Source organism: Taeniopygia guttata, chromosome 5 (assembly GCF_048771995.1).
Source record: "Taeniopygia guttata chromosome 5, bTaeGut7.mat, whole genome shotgun sequence".
NCBI classification, from domain to species: Eukaryota; Metazoa; Chordata; class Aves; order Passeriformes; family Estrildidae; genus Taeniopygia; species Taeniopygia guttata.
Genome location: NC_133030.1, coordinates 29099633 through 29121420, shown reverse-complemented (window position 1 = coordinate 29121420; position 21788 = coordinate 29099633). Strand labels below are relative to the sequence as shown.

At 37.2% G+C, this 21788-nt stretch overlaps 1 protein-coding gene across 4 annotated transcripts in view; it reads right to left on the bottom strand.

Annotated features, from left to right (window-relative positions):
- The window catches only part of STARD9 (StAR related lipid transfer domain containing 9), a 96014-nt gene that overhangs the window by 36386 nt on the left and 37840 nt on the right, over positions 1 to 21788 (bottom strand). For all 4 annotated transcript variants that reach the window (XR_012056329.1, XM_030275482.4, XM_072930017.1 and 1 more), the window contains exons 4-17: positions 20539 to 20655; positions 18564 to 18596; positions 18416 to 18477; positions 17849 to 17961; positions 12616 to 12685; positions 10351 to 10423; positions 9411 to 9478; positions 8369 to 8466; positions 7952 to 8152; positions 7460 to 7557; positions 5604 to 5681; positions 4789 to 4863; positions 4124 to 4303; positions 285 to 336 (exon numbers count right to left, since the gene is read on the bottom strand). Coding sequence is in view for 3 of the 4 variants with exons in the window: in XM_030275482.4 (XP_030131342.4) it covers positions 285 to 336; positions 4124 to 4303; positions 4789 to 4863; positions 5604 to 5681; positions 7460 to 7557; positions 7952 to 8152; positions 8369 to 8466; positions 9411 to 9478; positions 10351 to 10423; positions 12616 to 12685; positions 17849 to 17961; positions 18416 to 18477; positions 18564 to 18596; positions 20539 to 20655 (1318 nt within the window). In the remaining variant the exon portion in view is untranslated. The remainder of the gene's footprint in view (positions 1 to 284; positions 337 to 4123; positions 4304 to 4788; positions 4864 to 5603; positions 5682 to 7459; positions 7558 to 7951; positions 8153 to 8368; positions 8467 to 9410; positions 9479 to 10350; positions 10424 to 12615; positions 12686 to 17848; positions 17962 to 18415; positions 18478 to 18563; positions 18597 to 20538; positions 20656 to 21788) is intronic.

Below are 21788 nucleotides of genomic sequence, written 5' to 3'. Positions count from 1 at the left end.
GATGTAAGATGTAGATAATTTTAAACTCTAGTGAAGCATTTTACAAGTGGGAAGAAAATTCTGAAGAGATCTCAATTTGGTCAAATCCAGTGACTTTTTAGCCTCTTAAACAAAAAATAACCACATATTTTAGCAAACATTAATAATGACCCTCTTCTATTTAACTTCTTCAATAAAGAAAGCTGACAAAAAGAAACTCTACCTAGCTGTTACACATGACAAATGTAAACCTCTTGGTTTGACCTAGCCATATGACAAATTAAGTTGTAATATCATTCTCTTACCAATGTCTTGATCTTGGTCTGAGTCACTTCTTCCAATTTTGGTTGTTCCTTCCTGAAACAAAAAACAGCAAATTTAAAAGTTGGTTACAAAAAAGGCTATATATACTACTTTAAAAAGCTTTGGCACATCATTTTAGCAAACACTTAAAATAAATTGTCTCTGAATGACTGAATTGTTTGAAGCAAATGCTGTGTACTCGTAATATTTCAGCCCACTGTCCCCCTTAATATTGCAATTACTCTTCATCCTGAAGTATGTCAGCTTCCATAAGTCCAGTAGATAAAGTAACCCTCCGTGGATAACGTTTGGACTGTGCTTGAGACCAATATTTTGAATATGAACATGCATCCTGATGCTTTGCACTTTTACAGTGAAAGTTGGTGTTTGCAGAAATGAGATAATGATTTTAATAAATATCCATGCAGAAAGAAAAAAGCTGCAAAATGATGATTCAATTAACCAGGCTTTTCTAATTTAGAAGTAACAGAATTCCTAATTTGTAAGGGCACGTTGTCATATATTATGAACTCTTCAATCTAACTACTAAAGAAGAACTTTTTTCTGAAACTTAAATGACATCTATGAAGTCTACCTGGTGCTTATGGTATATGGGCAAATTCCCAAACCTGAAGATTCAATAACTTCAAAAAAAGAACTGCCTAGAATCAAATGTCTCCAGAACAAGATTTGAACTATATTATGGGTCAGCAATGGAAGTGAGACAGTAGTTTTTTGGTTGCCTACAAATACCAATAAAAAATAGTTGTTTAAACAATAACACAAGAAAAAAAAAAACTGCCAAAAAAGGCAATTAATTAAATTAATTTACCATCTATCTATTACTTTCCATTAGCAGTCCTATGTTTTTTCTTAGGAAAAAACCCAAGATAATTTCCCAGTTCTAAAGAGACACTGTAATTGGTTATGGTAAAGTGATTGGTAAATGCACTCTAAAATTACTTTAATGGCAAGCCTTTCAGTTTTATTAAAATTAATCATGGACAGTAAACAGTATGATTTTGTATTCAAATTAGAACAAATTAAATATACTCTCTCCTCCAAGTGTATTGTAAATCTCAGATTTAAAGATCAAGCACAAAGTAGCAATCACCTGCCTGAAGACTGGGAAAACAGAAGCTGTGTACTACTTCAAGGTGCCTCAGTTCTGGATAATTATGGGTAAATCACAGGGGGTTTATGCACTGGGCAGAAAGGGAATGGTTACCACAAAGCTCCTCACAGAGCTCAGCTGTCTGAACCAACCAACAGACCCCCCAGGCAAGAGCCCTGCTGAGACTTCACCTGCTGCAGAGGCTGAAGGCTGGGCTGTGCCTCCACTTGAAGCCATTAACAAGGTACATGTCAGTTTAATGTTCAGCAGACTCAACTGCAAGATATCCATCTGGGCTGGCTGTGACTTCTAGAAAGCTTTTGGTCCATATGGCCTTTGACTCATGTCACTCAAAAAAGTGAATTAGCAACACGCATTTTATGCAGAGAGGAGTAAACAAACTCCTCAAAGTTCCCTTTATCAATTATCTTCTTCATTATCAATTATCTTCTTTTTTGGCAACGAATTGTATAGTTACTGTAATTCCAAAAGAAACTTCTTCCAAGCTGCTGAACTAACTCTCTGGCAATACAATTTAATTAAGGAAAGTGTATTACAGCAGTATTGGCTCAGAAAATTCAGAACATCATCCCAGTCAGTGGAGTGATTCTGGGTAAGTTTAAATCCAACTAAAAAATGCAGGTGAGACCAAAGGTACAGATATGATACGAGCAAACCAACTTAACTGGAGAAAACAAAATAAAAATAACCATATCCCAGGACCATGCTGATTTCATTTTTCAAATGCTATTATTGAGCTAATAATTGTCACATTTTTAGTCTTTCCTAATTTAATATTAAATATTCTACCTGAAAAAGGGAAAGATGTTTCAGATGCAAGGACTGCACAACCTGACCTGGCACACCACAGCACCTCTTCACACCCCTTGAAGTGTTTTTACATTGTTACCTCTTCTGGTCGTTTCTCATGACTAGGGGTAGAATTCCTAAGGTACATTACAGAACCATAAAGAGTAAGATTGCTTTGCCCCTTCACTTCTGGAAATACTCCAACTTTCAAAAAAGGTTATGAAGTATACCTTTCACTGAAACAATAAACAAATTGCATATTTTTAGGCTATGCAAAAAAGGTCAGCTAAATCACAGGAAAACACACATATTTTATTAAAGAGAGCCAGAAATGAAGTGTGGGGATAGCATCAGTTAGTGCAATAAATACTATGAAATATCAGGGGAGTAAAAGAGTAACATCATATTTATTTTGCATGATCTAAAACTGCTGCTAAGACATCTCTCTAAAAGTACAATGTAAAGAGTTGTTATATGGTGAAGCCTTAATTTGTAAGGAACCACTAATGCTTTACCTTCTTGCTGTTCAGATGAAGATAACAGACACCAGATACTAAAAGATGTAAAGCACAAAGAAAAGAAAAGGCAGCATCTAGAAGCAAAGAAAGAAGGGACAAAGATGTTAGTGTGACAGAGTCATGAATGACTTCAGAAGGTGACCCTTCAAACCATGTTATGGCATTAAAATGAGTATATTTAAATTAGATGTTGTCAAAATTAGTATGGGAAAGTATTTGGTCTTTCCCCAATGGCACATAACAGAAAAACATTTAAGTAGTAGCAGTTGCTTCCAATAAATATTTATTGTTAATGTAGGGTTGAGTAGTTGAAGTTGCATGTTGATCAGCACTGGACATAAATATTTGGTCCCTAATAATTACCTAGTACAATTTCTTCATGTTGGCATGAGAAAAATTAGTTAAGTTTCTCTTTCAACATGATAGAAGAACAGCAAGATTTCTGTTCTATTTGTTGCCATTTTTAAGAGAAATAAAAAACCCCTGTGTCCTTAAACTGTTAATTTCCACAAAATCTAGATAAAGATTTTATTAGTAGGCAGATACATTATTTTTAACTGTATTTAATATATATTTTGGCAATGAGTGCACCCCTGTAGAAGTGCCCATCCAACATGCCTTCCACATTAAGCAGCATCAATATTTCAGTAATTTCCATACATTTAAGCAATATTAAAAATGTTGAAGTCTGGCCTAGCACTTGCCGTATCAAAAACCAAAAAAACCCTAAAACTATCTGACCCATCCATGCACATCATAGGCCATAATGTGCAGTAATATACGTACAAAGTTATAAATGTTTCTTAGTGAAACCCTTGCCTGAAATTAGCAGCTACACAACAAAACAGTGTCTGTGAGGCCAGGAGTTCTACGTGGTCTTCAAAAATAGTCACTCAAGCAGTATCACAAGTAATTAACCTTCATACTGCATAGCTGGTATCTACGTGGCAGACCTCCCATAGGGTTAAAAGCAATGTGTAGAAGTTGTTGCCAAAGTAAGCTTTTGTTTCTTAAACCTTACTTTTATCTATATTTATGTACAAATATTCCAGTCTTAAGTATACAAATGCATAATAAAATTTGGACCAGTTGTCTGCAATACTTAAGCACCATCCACCGTCCTTTATGTTTCTCCGTATATGAACGCATAACTGCCCTCATGCATTGTGGACTAATTTAAATCTTTTGCTTTGCTTTTAATACAGTATCAAATACTTTGCACATGCATTTATAAGGGGTCCAATTATTTTCTTCTTTTCCCCCTCATTATATCTTATGATCTGTAACCTTCGTATTTTGAAAGCTGTTGTTGTAATGTCACCCTCACCACTCTCCATTTCCAAATAAAAAAAAAAATTTGAAATTAACGGGTAAAATAAGACAAGTGACCACATCTCACCCTGAGATGGTATAGCACCACTCCCGTGCTGAGGATATCATCATCCACGGCCATTAGATGAGGTAAATTAGAATCAATTGTTACTCCAGCTTTTTCTTTGTTGATGTCCACACTGTACTCTTCCATGATGGCTTTCCTGTCTGTCCACTTACTTGTCCAGTCTTTGGTCAATTGCTCAATCTTAAAGAATAGGAGAGATAACTGTTTCACTTACTAAGCAGGATAATTTTTCTTTTTGATCATGCTAACAAATTATTTTGACTGTCTTTGGGCAAAACTTAAAGTCTATAAACCTTTCAAAGTTAGCAGTGATCAAAGCTTCTCAGTAATTTTGGTAAGTGTAGAATATTTTCATTTGAATAAATTGGAGTTTATGTTAGAAGGGAGAGACTTTGTGTAATGAACTGCTGTCATATATTGAGACAGCTTTCAAACAAGAGGTAGATTGTGCAGGCTTAGTGATGCACAATGGACTGTGTCCCATTAAGGACATGAGACTTTTGTCACAAACTGGTAGAGCACGCTCAACATGAATTAAGGATGGCAGTTTCCTGCATCTGCAGAGTGAAAAGGAAAGGATTAAGACAAAAGAGTTTTCACAGCAATGGTATCCCCTGGCCTAGTGGAGCAGGAGATAGTTTCAGCATCAAGTAAATTGTACACACCTTAATTTCATTCTGAAGGACCAGCTCAGTCAGATTGCCATCCCTGTCATCACTCCAAGAGGGACTGGAATTTCTCTGTACAAAAAACAGTCACCAAGATCTACGTGTTAGTTTTCTTATTCACAGCTTGCAGGCATGTTCTTTCACTCTCCAGCATTTCAAGGAGATGAAGTCAAGAGAAGGAAAGAGAAAATACACATGCTGCCTTCTAGCATCTAGCCTACATCTCTCTTGCTATTGCATGCAATTTTTTGGCATAAAGAACTGGTGAAAAACAATAACTGAGAGACAGTTATGTGTAAATGCATCCTGAAGTGTAGTTTCTGTCTCTCTCAGCAAAACATTCTCTCCTGGCTTGGAAAACCAAGACACTATTATTATTCCAAGTGAGAAAAACACCAGGGATGTCAGCTGTATTGTGAGGACTCACAGATGTTCACAACTCCTTTGCAGGGAGAGAGCATGCAGGAAGTGTGAAACAGCAATTAAACTCTTGAAGCTTCAACACCTTTAAAATGAAAATATTTCTATTTCATGGTATTTCTGGACAGGTAAACCATCCAATTCTATGAAAGACAGGCAAGGAAATCCTTTTGAATCATTATATGACTACTTATACTTCAGGTTCATCAGTACAATGACAGAAAGAGGAGAAATGACAGAAAAGCAATTAACCTTATAATAATTACAAAATCACCCAGAGAACAGTTTCATTTCTCTCCAGTTACAATAAACATGGCAAGATAAACAGATGAGATGAAAGTAAGCTACCTAAAGTAACACAAAAGGTCCAGTAGGGAAATGTTGCTACATACCAGTTCAAAGCTCATCAGCATAGTTTTCAACCTATCAATTTCTTCTCTCAGTTCTCTGATCAGTTTCACATTTGCATCCTGAAACATTGAAATACAGACAGTTGGAAAAATCAGTCTTAAAAAAAACTTTAGCTTAAGAAATCAACCTGGAGATATTCCAACAGCCAAGAAGAGACAAGAATAGGCAAACTCACAGCAGTACTCCTTGCTTCACTCTGCCAGGCCCTTGAGATGCACTGGCCAGGGACAGGTGGGTCTCATCTTTGATAGGTTCTGTTTTACCATAAAAATTTTTCCATCTCTCTTCTGAACACAGACCTACCACAGCATTTGTTCCCATCATGACCAGATGGATTCATCACTACTTCCAAGGATTTATCTTCAAAATAGTTCCATTACATCAGAAAAATGCTGTTACTTAATGCTGGTCTAGAAAATCCAATTAGCGGTGACGAAGCCAGAAAGTCATCCAGGATGGTATTAAAAGCCCTTTCATACATACATAAAGATACACACATAAACATGATACAGAAAGAATTTCCTGTCTGCTTGGTGTGAGGTATTTATCTCACTTTCAGAGTAAGTGTTTCTGCACTGACAGTTTCTGGAAAACAGCTTTTACAGACATTTCAGACAAACTCTTGAGTCAAGAATCAGCTTTCTCTGGGCTGCCAGGTCAATTTGCAGTGAGAGGAAGAAGACTGAAGGGCTGGGGTCAAGGGTCTAGCATGGGCTGTGCAAGAGAGTGATGGACACACAAGTTGGGAGGCTGTGAGAGGCTATGTGTGATAAGTGGTTTACCCACAAGCGTTTATGTGACTTTAGCCTGTCACAGACCTAAGAACTGCTGCTGGCAAAACCAAGCACACAATTGCTGCTACTATTGATGTCTGAAAATGACTTATAGGCACTGGTAATTAAAATGCAAATTAAATTTGAGAAACCTAGGATTAGAAGGGTTTGCTTCTGCCCAAACTTAACAGAGTATTGTTAGGAAAGCAAATAGTGAAGTACAACTCTAAGATTCTGTCCTTTCATCTACAAAACAAAATCTTGATACACTCATGCCAAATCACAAAATAATACTACTAAAGCTGTAAAGTCAATGGATTAAATATTAGGAAATGGCTGGAATCAAGACTTTTTTTGAAACCTAAATTCACTGTATATTCTTTAAATTAATGCACTGTGATTCAGTCCTTAAGTTATGCGATCATGTGGAAAGGGAGCCTGATGCAGAATTCCAGGCCAAGAATGATCAGTTACAGAACTGCAATTCTAGAGTTTTATACTTCTAGCATATGTGGCTGTAGATCTGAATCAGTATGTGCTGCTTAAATTTTGCTGTAAAGACAGACAGAACTATGCACGTCCCCATGAATTATTTTTAATGCATGTTTTTAGGACTATAGTATCTAAAACCTCCAATCTGTTTTAACACTGTCTTTGATTGAGACAGTTTACATTTTTCACATTTGATAAATGTCGACGGAGTGTAAGGGTGGAAAATGAGAAAAAAGCACGCACTGAAAATTTGCCTTAAGCATCTGAACATCTAGGATTGAATAAGAATGGGATAGCAGTGGCAGCAATATAATTCAGGCCTCCAATGCAGTGACTCTCTCCTTAATACTCTGCCATCTTTTAACTTGTGCAGCCTGTGAAGGACCTCTACATAACCAAGCAAATGAATCTGTCATAAAGTCAGAGCTCATTCCTAGAACAGGCAATGAATGAAGCTCGGATTCTGTGGCCAAAATTATTCCCATATGTATAAGGGCTTCATTATATTGTGTACTGAGAAGAAGACAAATTGTGACTGCATAGGCTACCTTAGGCAGAAGTCAAGGCCTCACCTCATTTACTCTGGGCTTGTTAATAATATTTTTGGCATTTGCAGCGTATCTCAAGGTACTCATGGTCTCATTGTAGCTGGAGCTGGCAGGCGAGATAGCTACAGACAGAAAACAAATGACACAATTTTAAAAAACATTCAGTTTAACCCATCATTTTTCAAAAAGTTTTTTAAGTCTTGCTTCTTTAAAAGATAAAAAAAATAACCCTAGGGTTATTTCATTAAGGCCACAGAGAATGTCTTCTCCAGACTGTATTTATAATTGAATGAATCACCTAAAATCGAAGCTATCACCTTGGTAAGACTCTTAAACATAATTTCATGCACAATCAGCATGCATTTTCATTTTCTTGAGTATTCTATGAAGTATTTATGAAAATCATTTCAAGGACAGATTCTAAGTGTTATAGCTGTCTTCTCACTGCAGTAGAGGTATGTATTAAAGGCACAATGTAGTGCAAAATGTTAAACCATTAACAGAAATCAAACTCACTGGCAATCATGATGGTCTTGGAGTTGCCCCCCAGACTGTCCTTGAGCAGCCAGGTGAGGATGGAGTCGCGGTAGGGGATGTAAGCCGGCCGCCTGGTCCCACTGCTGCCGCCGGAGGGAGGGCTGTCCACACGGCTGCTCTCCCCTTCACTTGTGAGGGTGTTAATGCTCTGGCAGCTGCTGAACATCTGAGAATTTTGTGCTGAGGGAGAAGTACCACAGAACTCAGGAAAGGAGTTACTTTTTTCTTTCATGGCTATTTAATTTTCTTAGATGTCATTACAGTTTATGAAGACACCACATAACTGCTCGGTTGAACTTCTTGATGTAAATGCAAATAACATTTACACTCAATACACAGTGAATGAGTCATATGCTTTTATCACTACCCTTCAATATAAAGAACTAATGTGCTTACCTAAAGTGGATATGACAATTCCAAGTGTAACTAATGACTTGTTAATATTGGCACCTTCGGTAATTCTATCTTTACAGTAACTGGGATCAGCTCTTTCACTGTAGCAAGCAAGTGTGGAAGAGACAATGCAAAATAAACAAAAATGCTTAATTATTAACAGTCAATATGAAAACAATATATGTTAAAGCAATACAATAAAACAAAAATTATAAACTTTACAATTTAAAAACCCATATTCTTCAAATATTTTGTATTTCCCTCTATTTCAGAAAATCCAAAGAACTATGAGCAGCTGGTGCAAGATACTGTTAAAGACCCAACAAAACATAAACTCAATTGTGAATTGGGCAACTCAAATTCTGAATTAAAAAAAAAATAACATACGTTTCACATCTCCACAAGGGTAGCCTGGCTCAGTACAAAAGTCTGCATATTCCCTCAATGCCACTTTCTCTGACCATACATGCATGCTAATTTATGTTCTTGAGAAATTAAAATATTTTTCTATAACTGTTCTATAATTCTTCAGCACAACTGCCATCTTTCTGTTTTCTGCCACATCCAACACAACCACATTTACATCACTGAAATGCACAACAAAGATCAGAGACTCAGGAACTTCTGGAATATGGACAACATAGACAGTGAGATATAACCATTTTCTCCTGCCCATGCTAGGCAGCCATGAGGAACACATTGTTTTTTTCCCCCTCTCTTTTCAAGGACAGATTTAGTAATTCCAACAACACCTGACAGAAGAGCCACTTAATAAGAATATAGAGCTGAATGGAATTACCTTAAATGTATTCAATAACACAGTATTGGTTCTGAGAACCCAGGAATTCCCTTCCCCAATGAAAAACAATACCCAGTAAAGAAGAACTATTGACAAAGACAATATTAATATTCCCTGTTACATTATAAGAAAGTCAAGATTTCTGTTAGTTCAATGAAATTGTAAAATATTAAACTTCATCTTTTAAGACAATTCTGCCAGCATCTTCAGAAAAAATTACCTCTCTGCCCTTCAGCATATTATTACCTGCCTGCAAGGTCCACTAAGTTGATCTTGCTTGCAATTTCAGATGGAAGATTGTTTTCTAATATAGCCTGAAGGAAAAAAAAAACCATCAATAAGGAAGTTTATTATTCCCCTTAATTAATTAATGAAAATAAAATTGATATGCTCTTTTGTTTGAAGCTGAGTTGTTCATATGACTGTCTCATTGCCTTTGTGACCTTGACCCTCAGACTATATTTAAACCACTAACTCAACAGCTTTCTCACCCCACAGAGAAACGACCCTCTTATGCCAATTTCCTCCCTAAAAAACCTTTACTGCCTAGAGACTGTGAGAGGCTTTCTTGTAGACTTTGCAGAGTTATTTTCCACTAATGTATTCCAAAGGTCTTTTGTGAAACTAAGGAAAAATATCCCAATATGTTCTGTGATTACAGGATGTTAGAAGTGTGAGATAGAAAAGGTCTATTGGATCACTGGATGACTTCCCTGCCAGGGCAGGATGTAATTCCTCCAGAGAAAGGCTGCATTGTCTCAGGGAGAGTACTGGATGCCAAATAGATGAGTACATCTAAAAAGCTGGACAGATACAAAATTTTGGTATAAACTAATGCTGTACTTCAATTAAGAATCCTATACAAGTGTGATAAAACATAACCTCAAACATATTTACATGTAATTTTCACAGCATCTAAGGGGTTATTGCATTTCAAAGGGCTTACTGAAACTGAAAACATTTCTTTTAAGAGTGAGATTTTGGCATCACTTCTGACTATAAGCTTGCACAAAGGAACAGAATGCTTCAATAAACACTCAACACATCTGCAGTGTAATCCAAAGGAAATAAGTAACAGCTTCCACCATTACTACAGACAGCACAAAATAGTGACAAGTAAACAATGCACAACACAGTGAACAATGCTTTTGAAAGTGAAGAGGAAGCTGGGTTATTTTTAGCTAACCTGAGTGTAGTGTATGGTGAAGATAGCGTGGGATCTGCTGCTGGCATTGTGAATATGTGTAGCTGCTGTGATTCTAGAAAGAAGAAAAAAACATTTAATTACAAAGGGTTACTTCCCTGTATTCAAGAAAAGCAAAATCAGATAAATTAAAAAATGTGAAACTTGGAGAATATGGCAGGCTGCATTCTTGGATCTGGTTCCTGAGCATTTGGCAGAGAACAAGGTAAGGTGGAAACTGAGGATCAATTAGAGGTGTTTTTTTTCCACCAGCAGTACTCAGAGGAGACATCTTAAAGCATCCTTACAGCACAGGTATAAGGTGTGGCATAAGCAGAGAACACAGCTGAGAAATACAGCCAGCAACAGCACCAAACAGCTCATCCCCAATACAGAGTGCACAAGCCCAGCACATCCCCATTTCTCTACTTTTATCCCTTGGCATTTCCAAAGGGGTCAAAAAACTTCATACACAACTTCTGGGGTTGCCTTACCCTGGTAAAACTCTTCTACACTGCCAGAGGAGTCCAGTGAGACAAAGCAGTCCACCCATATGAGTGCTAAGTGAGTACTGTAATTCCCTGTGTGGCACTTTCCTGCCTCTCTGACACGGACAGACAGCTCTTGTGCTCTGACCCAGCACACTCTGGCAAGTAGGAACTGCTCACAGAAGGAGCAGTAGAACTCTCGCTGCCTCTGTAATGCAAACTTTTGGAAATTCTACTTTCTTTATTGTTGTTTTAATTAGAAAAACCCAAAGACAGCAGCATTTTGTCCAGGGCAAAAGCAAGGACACAGGTTTTTCTCCTTTGAGCTTGCCTTGAGTATCAGCTATATGCGCAGCCTTTATCATCAGTTTTGCCAGCCTGCCCTCAACAACAGTAGGTAATTTTAGTAGTGCAGAAAAGGACTGTGGTACCAAGCTTTTGTTATCAGCCCAGCTGTCAGAGCACTGCAGAGAGCACTGCAGAGAACTGCAGCTGTGCATATGCTGCTGAGTGCCCAGGGCATGAGGGCAAAGCCAGGACTCTCCTCCTGGTTGTTCTCTGCTTCCTACACCTCCTGCAGTCCTGTGAGTGGCCACTGCCAAAAGCTGCAGGCAGCTGAGCACATCATGATTATGAGCAAGGCAAAGCTGAGGTAGCAGGAGTACATGACTAGTCTCCAGATGCTGAAGGAGGAAGACAAGCAATTAGGTAAAGGGCAGAAGACAGAAGACAGCCCTACAGTGGGCAGAGAATGTAAAGGCACAGCACCAAAGGTTATAAAGTAAAATAGAAAAAGATAATGCTCCAAGATTTGGAGGAGGAAGTGTTAGCACTCCTCACCTCCAACAACACACAAAGTAGTTATAGAGCAAGTTCACATCTCAATTACTCACAACCCATGCAAACCATGTATTCACTTGGAGTTTTGTTGCACTGCAATAGCTTTTTTTTTACCACAAAGCTGCATCTATTAATTGCTACAAGCAGAAACAGCAAACTGTAATCCTGATGTATATTCTATGGGGTTTTTTTTCTCATAATGTAGCTTAGTTTTTATTTACTTCCCAGCATCACTGTTATTTTAAAACCTTGACTACTCTTATCATAAGACTTAATAACAGTTTTGGAACTGTGATTAGGATTTGGACTATTCTTTCAAATGTAACTGTTTTCCATTACTGCAATGGCACCTGTAAAGATATTCAAGGTTTCTTGTCAAAAAGTGTCTCAGCTAACAAGAACTAAAATCATTGGCTTCACTTATGTTCCAAACCCCACAGCTCACTGACAGCAAACACAATTTGGACTAGGAACTTATAGAAAGAAAACCAAATAATTGTAAACATAGTACTTCTAGAAAATAAATAAGTACACATTATAATTTCAGCAGTTTTAAATCACTGAATTATATGACAAAGCGAGTTGACAGCTATCCAGCCTAAAGTATCATGAGCAAGTGAAGGGGAAAAACAGATGTCTGGTTCAGCAAAATGTTTTCTTGGCTTGCATTTTTTATCACTGACAGATGGTGGAATTTTGTAGGTAAGTCAGCATGGGATCAGTGTTGAAGAAAGAACTTCATGAGTGCTTGTAGCTCTTGCTCTGGACAAAATGGTTTTAGGTAATGTCTCATGTGTGTCTCATATGCAGGATCACCAAATCTGACATCCTGTCATCACAAAGCACTGCCAACCCAGTCAGTAAAATAAACATCAGTGAAATCAATACACAGTGAAAGAAGAGTTAAATACAGATGTAGTTGTTTAGTCATGTAAAATACCTTTTAGCTATTCCTTCTTCTAGAAGTTTTACAACTTGCTTGTAGTCTGTAACTAAATGCTGAGTCAAACCTGCCAAAGATTCAAGAAGAGTTAAATACTTAGCTTTCTCAGGAAGTTTGATTCAGCTTATTCAACAATTTACCCAACATCAAGAGAATAAAAATTTTCTGCTGAGATGACAGTCTATTATACAAGTAGTCTCTTGATTAACGTAAATTTTATTAAAAACACAACTATTTAATTTTTTAAAAAATTATGTTAAAAATTCTAGTTCATCCTTCTAATGCAGTGACATTAGTATGAAAAAATGCCTCATACCTTCACAGATCTTTTCCATCTGCACAACAATGGTACTTAAAAAACAGTGTAAGTCCATAATAAATGTTCAGCTATACCACTGCTTCTATTTGGGCAGAGATTCTATGAAAAAGATTTTGGCCATTACCTCTGGATGAAGTTTCTGCTCATGCAACTGAATTAGGAACCAACCCTTGTGAATATTCACTACTTAGTTAAATAGACTTTAGCCTGCACTTGGGAATCTTCATGCACTTTTCACCTCACAGGGCTTTTTGAAGGATCCTCTGAACGATGATATGAATCATCTGGCCTTTTCTCGTCTTTTCCTTTCTGTTTGTTTTCGGTTGGTTTTTACTTATCTGGTTTTGAAATTTGATTCTATTTTTAAGGAGGAGAAACCCCCCTAAAGGAAAGAAAGGAATCGCACACTCAGAGGCTGCTGTGCTGGAGGGGTGGTGTGCCCAGGAGGGGCCCAGGGGAGGGCTGTGTGCTGCTGTGCGCAGGCACTGCCAGCTCCTGGCAGAACACCAATTCAGCACATGCGCAAAATCATCCTCAACGGGCTTCTATTTTCCATAAATCCAGTTTACTGTGCCTCATCACCAAGGATTATTTAGCATTTGTACTTCAGAGACTCCTTAAAAACACCTGAGTTGTGAAGCCAGTCTTTGTCATATCACAGCCAGCAAAACACGCCTGTGCAGAGTGTTTTATCTCACAGTTGGAATCCAGGGCAACTTCCTCCCCCTCAACAGATTAGGTTTGTTTTACTACAGACCACAAAAGTGTGGGTGAAGGGAAAATACTGGGGAAAAAAAAAGGATTTATTTGGATCAAATAATTTTGTCTACTGTCAAAATGTAAGTCAAGATTAATATGAAATTCCACCAGACTGAAACAGGTACTTTTGATATTATTAGAGTCTATCCTTTCATAACTGCTTGCTTAACTCTAAATGAAAGTAAAACCTAAGACAAAGAAGGGATTTAACTTTATTCCTTTAATAACTGATACATATAAAGAAAAAAAAAAAAATTTTTGGATCACCCAGACTTTAAAAAAAACCCCTAACTGCAGTGTGCGTGCATGAACATTTACACACACACACAAAGTATAGGATGATTTTCAAACAAAAGTATTTCTTCTGCTCTCTAGTGTCTCTTTACAACACATTAATTCCAGAAGTCATCACATTTTCCATTTGAGAAAGAGGCCCATTATTTTTCCAGCCGCACTGGGATCTTCAAAGCTCAGAATATGGAAACTATCATACATTGTTTTCCCAGACCCCTTTTCAGGGTCGTATTTAACTGAATAAAAATACCATTATAAAAAGGAGGCATGGAGGAAATTCTTACCTGCCTACATTTCCCTAAGCACTGGAATTGTGAATCTAGCACAGAGTTTAAAACAATTAGGTTTTTAATAAGGTTAACAAAATATTTTAAATGTTGCTTGAAAAGAAACGTTAAAGTGTTCTGTTGGCTGCCAGAAAAAGAAAGATTATTTTCAAGTCCCATAGAAAGATCAAAACCACTTGCTTGTCTAGAAATCTGCCTTGGAATAAGAAAGGATCTCCCCCAGAAATCTGTCTCAGAGTAATAAAACAGATTGCATCATTTCCTGATTTAAGAGAGGCTGATTCCTTAACAGTGCAACCATCTGTGAGGGAGAAGTTTGAAACTATTCCAATCCAAAGACTGAAACACTTTCCGCATTTTAAAGGCTACAATCTCTCAGCCTTTACGTGAAAAAACGATGGGTTGGAAAACACTTGAAATACTTAGTGTTCAGAGCTGGGACTTTCTGACTGGATTTGCAAATGGAAAATGCATTGCTCAGGGCATCTAAGTGTTCTTAAAGGGATTAAGTTTTCTGGTTTTCCCCTCTCTCTATTCTTCATCCACAGCTAAGAGTACTCTGGAAGTTACTGACACCAAACACACAACTAAAACTAACATACACTGAGGAGCTCCTCATAAGAGTCAGTAAACCTTAAAATTGCTGATTGCTTGCAAGAAGCATGATGCAAATACAGATGCTAGTCCTTAACTTGCTTGATCTATGGAAAACAATGGAATATTTCTGAGCTTTGCTGATGTTCACCAATTTAATTTCTCCCATGCAGTAAATTGCCTAGAAGTGAAACACAAACCATACTCTCCTAGTAAATTTGCTGATTATTTTGATCTTAGCTGTCTAGCTATTGGAAATATTATTCTTGCACTCTGATCTTGGACAGAGAGACTACATATAGAATTTCCAAAGACTACTTCAGCACACAGAAAACCCATTACAGAGCTCAGCAATTTTTGATTGCAGCAATACATTAGTGCAGTTGAGAAGGGCATTTTTACCAGTGTTGAGAACCTCTTCACAAGAGACTTTATTGAATTCAATCTTATCAAAATCAAGGTGCCTATACTTCAAACTTGCATTTAAGTCACTGCCGCTTATTTTTCATGTGAGCTAACAAATGCAGGTCCATCACACCTTATTAGTCCCTCTCCTCAGCAGACACTAGGGCTGTCTCAAGTAAAGCAAACTGTCACAGTCCTCAAGTGCATAAACTGCACAGACAAATGTACTAATATATATTTGTATACACATGTCTAAAATAAAACAACTTCCATCTGTTGCCCTAAGCCACTGACTCATCAGCCTGAAATTACGTCAGTTCACATGGTCTCACAACAGCATCCAATTGCACGCCATGGTGTCTTCAGCAGAGAAATTATTTAATTTCTCATGCATGTTATCAGTTTTTTTTAAAAAACATGAATCACAATTGCCATTGAAAATAAAGTTTTTCTTACAGGCATTAACACAATTATTTTTAAGACTGTCATAATATACAGAGGGAGTGAATAATCTAAAATAAATTTACAACCGTAGTCAAAAGCAGCAAATATTTTTTAGGCTAATCTTTTGCCATTATATCTTCTCTTAGTTTACAAAATATAATCAACTGAGAACTTTACTGGCATATTTCAAAACTCTAGCATAAAATTGTTCCAGTCAAAAATTTCAGTTGTGTCCAAGAATAAAATTCTTATTCAAAATGGGTAAATAAAAAAAGCACAATAGAAACAAACAACCGACCAACCCCCCCCAACAAACCCCACAACAACAACAAAAGCCACAATAGAATGGAAAAAGAAGTGACAGAATTGGCTTGGAAGGTTCCAGATGAAGACAAAACAGTGACAAAAGGCAAGCCAGCCCACTGGCAGAAGTTAGAACTTTATTTCCTTTTAGAACAGGGAAAGTCCATTATATGCAGCCAAGGAATCACTGGAGATATAAGGCCTGAGAAAAGAGATGGAAATTGCCAAGGAAGGAAGCAATTTAAAGACCCCTTCTTGTGTGGTGAATGAGCAGCTGCTAAAAGAAAATAATTAGTCTTTGAACTCCATCAACAATTAAGTTCTCCAATAACAAGCAGGTAGAAAGAGAACATTGGAAAGCCCTCAATAAAAGCCAAAAGTCTATGAATCTACTTTGCAAAGAATTATGTTTGCCATACTAATGAGAGCATCAATTAATCTATTATTTTCCAAGTCTCCTTAAAATGGAATGCTGATGTGCTGGGAAAGTGCAGCTGAAACAACCAGAAAGTCTGATAGGCCCTTGTGTACAGGACCCTGAAAGTTCAACACTTTTCAAGTGCTGATTTCAAATTTTAAGAGGAATTGGTGACAACCATGGGCTGTTAGATGTGCTATGACCAATGCAGCAGGTGTCCAAGGAATCCATTCAATCAGGCTCCATCCAATCACACAGTCAAGTCACTCTATCTGTTGTCACATCTTCCTTTAATCTCTGGAGGAAGGATAACCACATGATGTGTAATGCCGTAATAAAGAAAAACGGGGAGAAAACTCAACCAGGGAGAGCAAGAGAAATCCACTAAACAGAGACGAGGACTCTATTCAGAAGCCAGGAATCAGTATTTGCTCTGATGTGACAGGATCCATAACATTCAATATGATATTCATTTTGTGTACTAAGTGCATGCTCCCTAGGTATTACTACTCACTACCAAGCAGTTGCAGAGGCAGTGATACCAGAGGCTACTCTGGAATTCAGTCCAGATATAAGGCAAGAACAAAAGGAAATGTATGCATTTACTTTCTAAACAAACCACCAGTTTGGAAAACACTCTTCCTTCTGATTTCCCCTGTAAATCTACTTTGTATGATTTTACACTGCTGCATGGATTTTTGAGACGTGATTTTTGTCAGCTATGGGTCAGACACACAGCAGTGTAGCTGGCAAACTTTATACCAGGAGTGAATCAATTCATGAAATACCAAAGGTCAAACTGTATTTTAAAGCTATGTGAGACCTTGAGATGAAAGCACCAATCAAAACTGAAAATAAAATGGAAGTAGAAAAAACAATGAGAGAGAAGGTAAGAACTAAAGCAAGAAAGACAACTGAAAAAGCTGACAACTGAAAATCAAGCTTATTAGGTTTTCCCTTGGGTGAGATTTTCATTATTTCTCACTGCCTGCCCTGCAACATCAGACAGTTAAATTCATCTACCCTTTTTTTTTTTTTTTTTTTTAAAATGTATATTCTGCTGCCAAGGTATGAAACAGGTATGAAGGGAGCTTAGGCTGGTCTGGAGAGCCCATTTAGAGCTAATGTTGATAGACCTCTTGATTAAGTTAATATTTCTTTAAAATGAAAGGAAGAAAAATAATATGGCTGGAAAGGCAGACAGTGCCGGATATCCAGCCAGTAGGATAACAGAGGCCAAGCTTTCAGTGTACTACAGGTGATCATCCAACAAGGAAAACATTTGAGGAAAGTACCCTGGAAGGGCAGAGGCAATTCTGATCATTGCAGGAATACCTGCAAAGATGCATACACGCCTGGCACACATCCACCTGCAGTTCTGCTGCTAATTGAGAAGCCCACTCTCACCTTGGACATAAGGTCCTGTTTCAGGGTGCTCTCGAACTCGAAGTGTGTAAGGCTTCTTTCGGTCGGACTGTTTTAACAGGTCTCGGACACGCTCATTATAGATTTCAAGAAAACTGAAAAGAAAGAAAAAGTTAAATTCATTCAACTAAAAGCAAAACAAAAGGAGTAACTGTATATTTAGACTATGTAACTGACTCTTTTTGCACTAGTGGGCTCAAATCCCCAGATTTCCAAACACAATGCTTTATAAGATCCAAGGGAAAGATGAATAAGACCGAATGTAGGATTATGGCTCAATTCAGGAGTTAAACAAAGCAAGTAAATTTTCACTGGATTCCTATTTCAACTGTTTATACAAATGTGAGCAGACAGCATCCAAAGAACTATACTTAGACAGAAAAACTAAACCAAATTCTTTCTCATAATTCCTCTGTGTTTTCCCTCTTGTTCCAAAACTACTGTCTTCTAAGAAAATAGAAACAAAATAAACTAGTCTTTACTTTGTTCAGTCACAGGAGTATGTTGTTAAAGCTTTTGTATTGTTGTCCATAACAGTGACACACTTACCTGACCTTTACTCTGCATGATGCCATCTGGTCTGAGTAATCATCCTTCCTAGAAAAGAGGCCCTTCACAAACGAGAAATTTATGTAAATTTAAAGTACATTAAGAAAACTAACTGCTTAAACAAATTCAAGTGAAGAAAAAAAAATACCTCACATATACGAGGTGTCAGCCCAATGGATGCCTTCAAATAATAAACAGAAAAAATATTAAATAAGATGTTTTCTTACACTCATGCAAAATCTATTTTTAAACAAAAACCAAGTTTTAAGAAAAGTACAGAATCATAGTGCAGTAATGACTGTATGGTGGATTACAATATAAACAGCTATGTAGCGTACTTCAGAACAGCATCTCTATTTATACCAAAAGTAATTTTAGAGCAATGTACACAGCACTGGTGAGAAGTTTGGAGGCTTGGATTAAATCCAAAAGCTGTTTGATGTAATGGTACTTGACATGTCTATGTCAGAGGTGTTGCAGACTAGATGAAGACAGGAAAACACTGAAACCAGTTTGATTGCTCATGAATATTTTTGGGTTTTTCTTATTCTAGTTTTATTTCTTCATGCTATGGCATCACCATGGAGCCTTGGAACAGCTTTATAGTCTAGATTTATAAATTTTGTGTTTCAGAGAGAGTAGAATACGGGGCTGCTAACAATACCCAGACTGGTGATTTAAATTTTGCCCAAACAGTCTACACAGCACTGAAGTAACAGTGTGGTTTTGTGTGATGAACTCTTCTTATTATATGATTGCTCACAATTTAGCAGGGCCAGCACACCCTGGGGAAGACAGCAGGGAGGGCTTAGGTGGATTCTGCTTGCTGAATGGCATGAAAGGCTTTTTTCAGAAGGCACACTTGAAACCGAGTTAAAAGAAGAAAATCCAGGTTCACCAAGTGGACCACCATGGAAAAAAGTTTTGTATATACCAAACACTGGAACACTATTTCACAGTGAATACATGTTATTAAAGATCAGCCCAAAGCAGTATTGCATTGGTGAAAGAAGTTATTTTTTAAAACAAGAAATCTCTTAGAAACACAACATCCAGAAATTTCCTTGAAAATAATAATTTCAAGTTGTGGCCATCCTGAATTTCTAAAATATTTTCAAAATAGGGTAATACAAATATCCTAGTTTTCTACCTATTAAGCCAAATTTAAACAATTCTTCTGGCTTTTATGCCATAAAACTTGATTTCACATAAAATTAATAGAGAATCTGGTAATAATGTAACTAAATCCTATTGTTGATGTCCATTGAGAAAATGAAATTGTAAAAATCCAAACTCCCATCAAAAGAACAGATATGTTCTTTTCCTCTTATCTTTGCGGTTTAAACACATTTTGCCCTTATCTCACCTTAAAAATTGAATCCCATGGATATAGAAAATACTGGTTCCTTTATTCAAACTATTAATTTTTTTTTTTGCTTTTCAGAAGTATGTTTCACCAAGAGCTAAGAATATTCATGGATAAAAATCAAATTGCCTTCTTTTGTTGCAAAACACAGGAAATCATCAACTGAATCCATCAATCTGAGTAGCAAGATTAAAATGCACTTTAGATGATGCCTGGTAGACAATCTCAGAATGTAACAGCTTCTGTAAATTCCATTCAAATGCGTGTCAAAATGGGAAGTATTACTTTCCATAGGCCAATATTCCAAGTAATAAACAAGCCTGTTAGAAAAACATTACTGTGAATTGTATCCAGTTATATTTGTGAAGGTAGCTTAATCTCAGCATAGGCCAGATTGCCAAAATATCACACAGGAATGAATACTTTGTATTGTCTTGGGCTACAGTTTTTAAAATCCAGAACTATTCCAGGGTTTTGATTTTTTTTTGTAACACTGTGATAAGATTTATATGTAGTAAGAAGTAGTTTATCTAATAATAAATATTTAAACTACACCACACTTTCTAATATTTTTACCTGGTACTCTATTTTTTACCTAAATGTAAAGGCTCACATTTTATACATTTAAAACCAAATAAAGCATGTAAAAGCATTCTGCTCAACAAGCACCACAACCACCATTTAAAAATAAAGCAATGTTTCTGCTAGACATCCTCCTGCCCTCAACCCTAAGTTTAAAATGAATAGTGTAACTCACAGGTGTACCCATCATTGTGTAAGTTTTCCCTGAGCCTGTCTGTCCATATGCCAAGAGACAGATGTTGTATCCTCTAAATGCACCAGACAACACAGAAGTGCCAAGGTCCTGGAACACCTGAAAAGACCAAGAGAAATAAAACAGTGCATGAACAATACGTTTCCCTGCAAACACTCTTCATTACTTGCAGATCTTGCTCCTTTAATAACTCCATGGGAACAAAGATCTTCACACATTTGTCTTTTTATTTTATCAGACTCAATGTATAGTGCTCAGCATCCACTTGTGAGTACTCAGCATCCATTTGTTAGATCTTCCTTAAGATGCTGGTATGCCAAGCACAGTGCTGACAAGGAGCAGTAGTGTATAAGTGCTTCCCTGCCTGCTATGTCTTATTTTATATTCAGATTTTACGTAAATTCTTGAGGATCTTTCCTACCCTGAGTGTTTACAGTTCTCATCATAAATGTGACTGAAAGGCATGATCGAGGCTCTTTGGTACAATTACATAAACTCAGCGTCAAAATTACAGATCAGAAGCAAAGCAAAGTCTAACCTGCATGCAGATTTCACTCAAGCGATATTTCTATCTGACTCATCTGGTCAGTAAGTGACACCACCTGAGGCAACATACTTTATCTTCTCTTCCCACCAAACACACAGTGACATGTCTTTTTCTGGAAGATCCTCTCCTGAAACTTCAGTTTTCAGATCATATTTCATCTCGAACTAGGACGAGATGCTAATTTCCAGTTGAAGAATCAATAACATTCCTATTTCGAAAAATGTGACTACCCCTCTTTGTATTTGTAAAGGTATGTAGCATCTCAGAGCATCTGCTTCACTAGGATTATCAGCTCAAGAAACATTTCCATTCAAAATATACAGAGAAAGCCATGAACAAAACACAGGGATACAAATGTAAGAGACAAGGGATTAAAAAAAACCAAACCAAAATAAAAAAAAACAGAGACAAACTCTCCAGTCACTACTGTAGGCCGCTAAGAGAATGAAGTGGAGCTTTGGAGAGGGTCAACCTGGACTTCACAGCCAACAATCTGGAGGGGAAAAAAAGAAACAGGGGAATTTTGGATATTTGTGGGGGATCTGCAGGGCTGTGTAAAATTCACCAAGGAATGTTTAAGGTGAGGAGTATTGAGGTAAGGAATATTAATTAGGAGTAGAGTCCAAGCTGATGGTCAAGAGATTCAGGGCAGAGGTGCTTCCAAGCACATGCTCACATGTCTGTG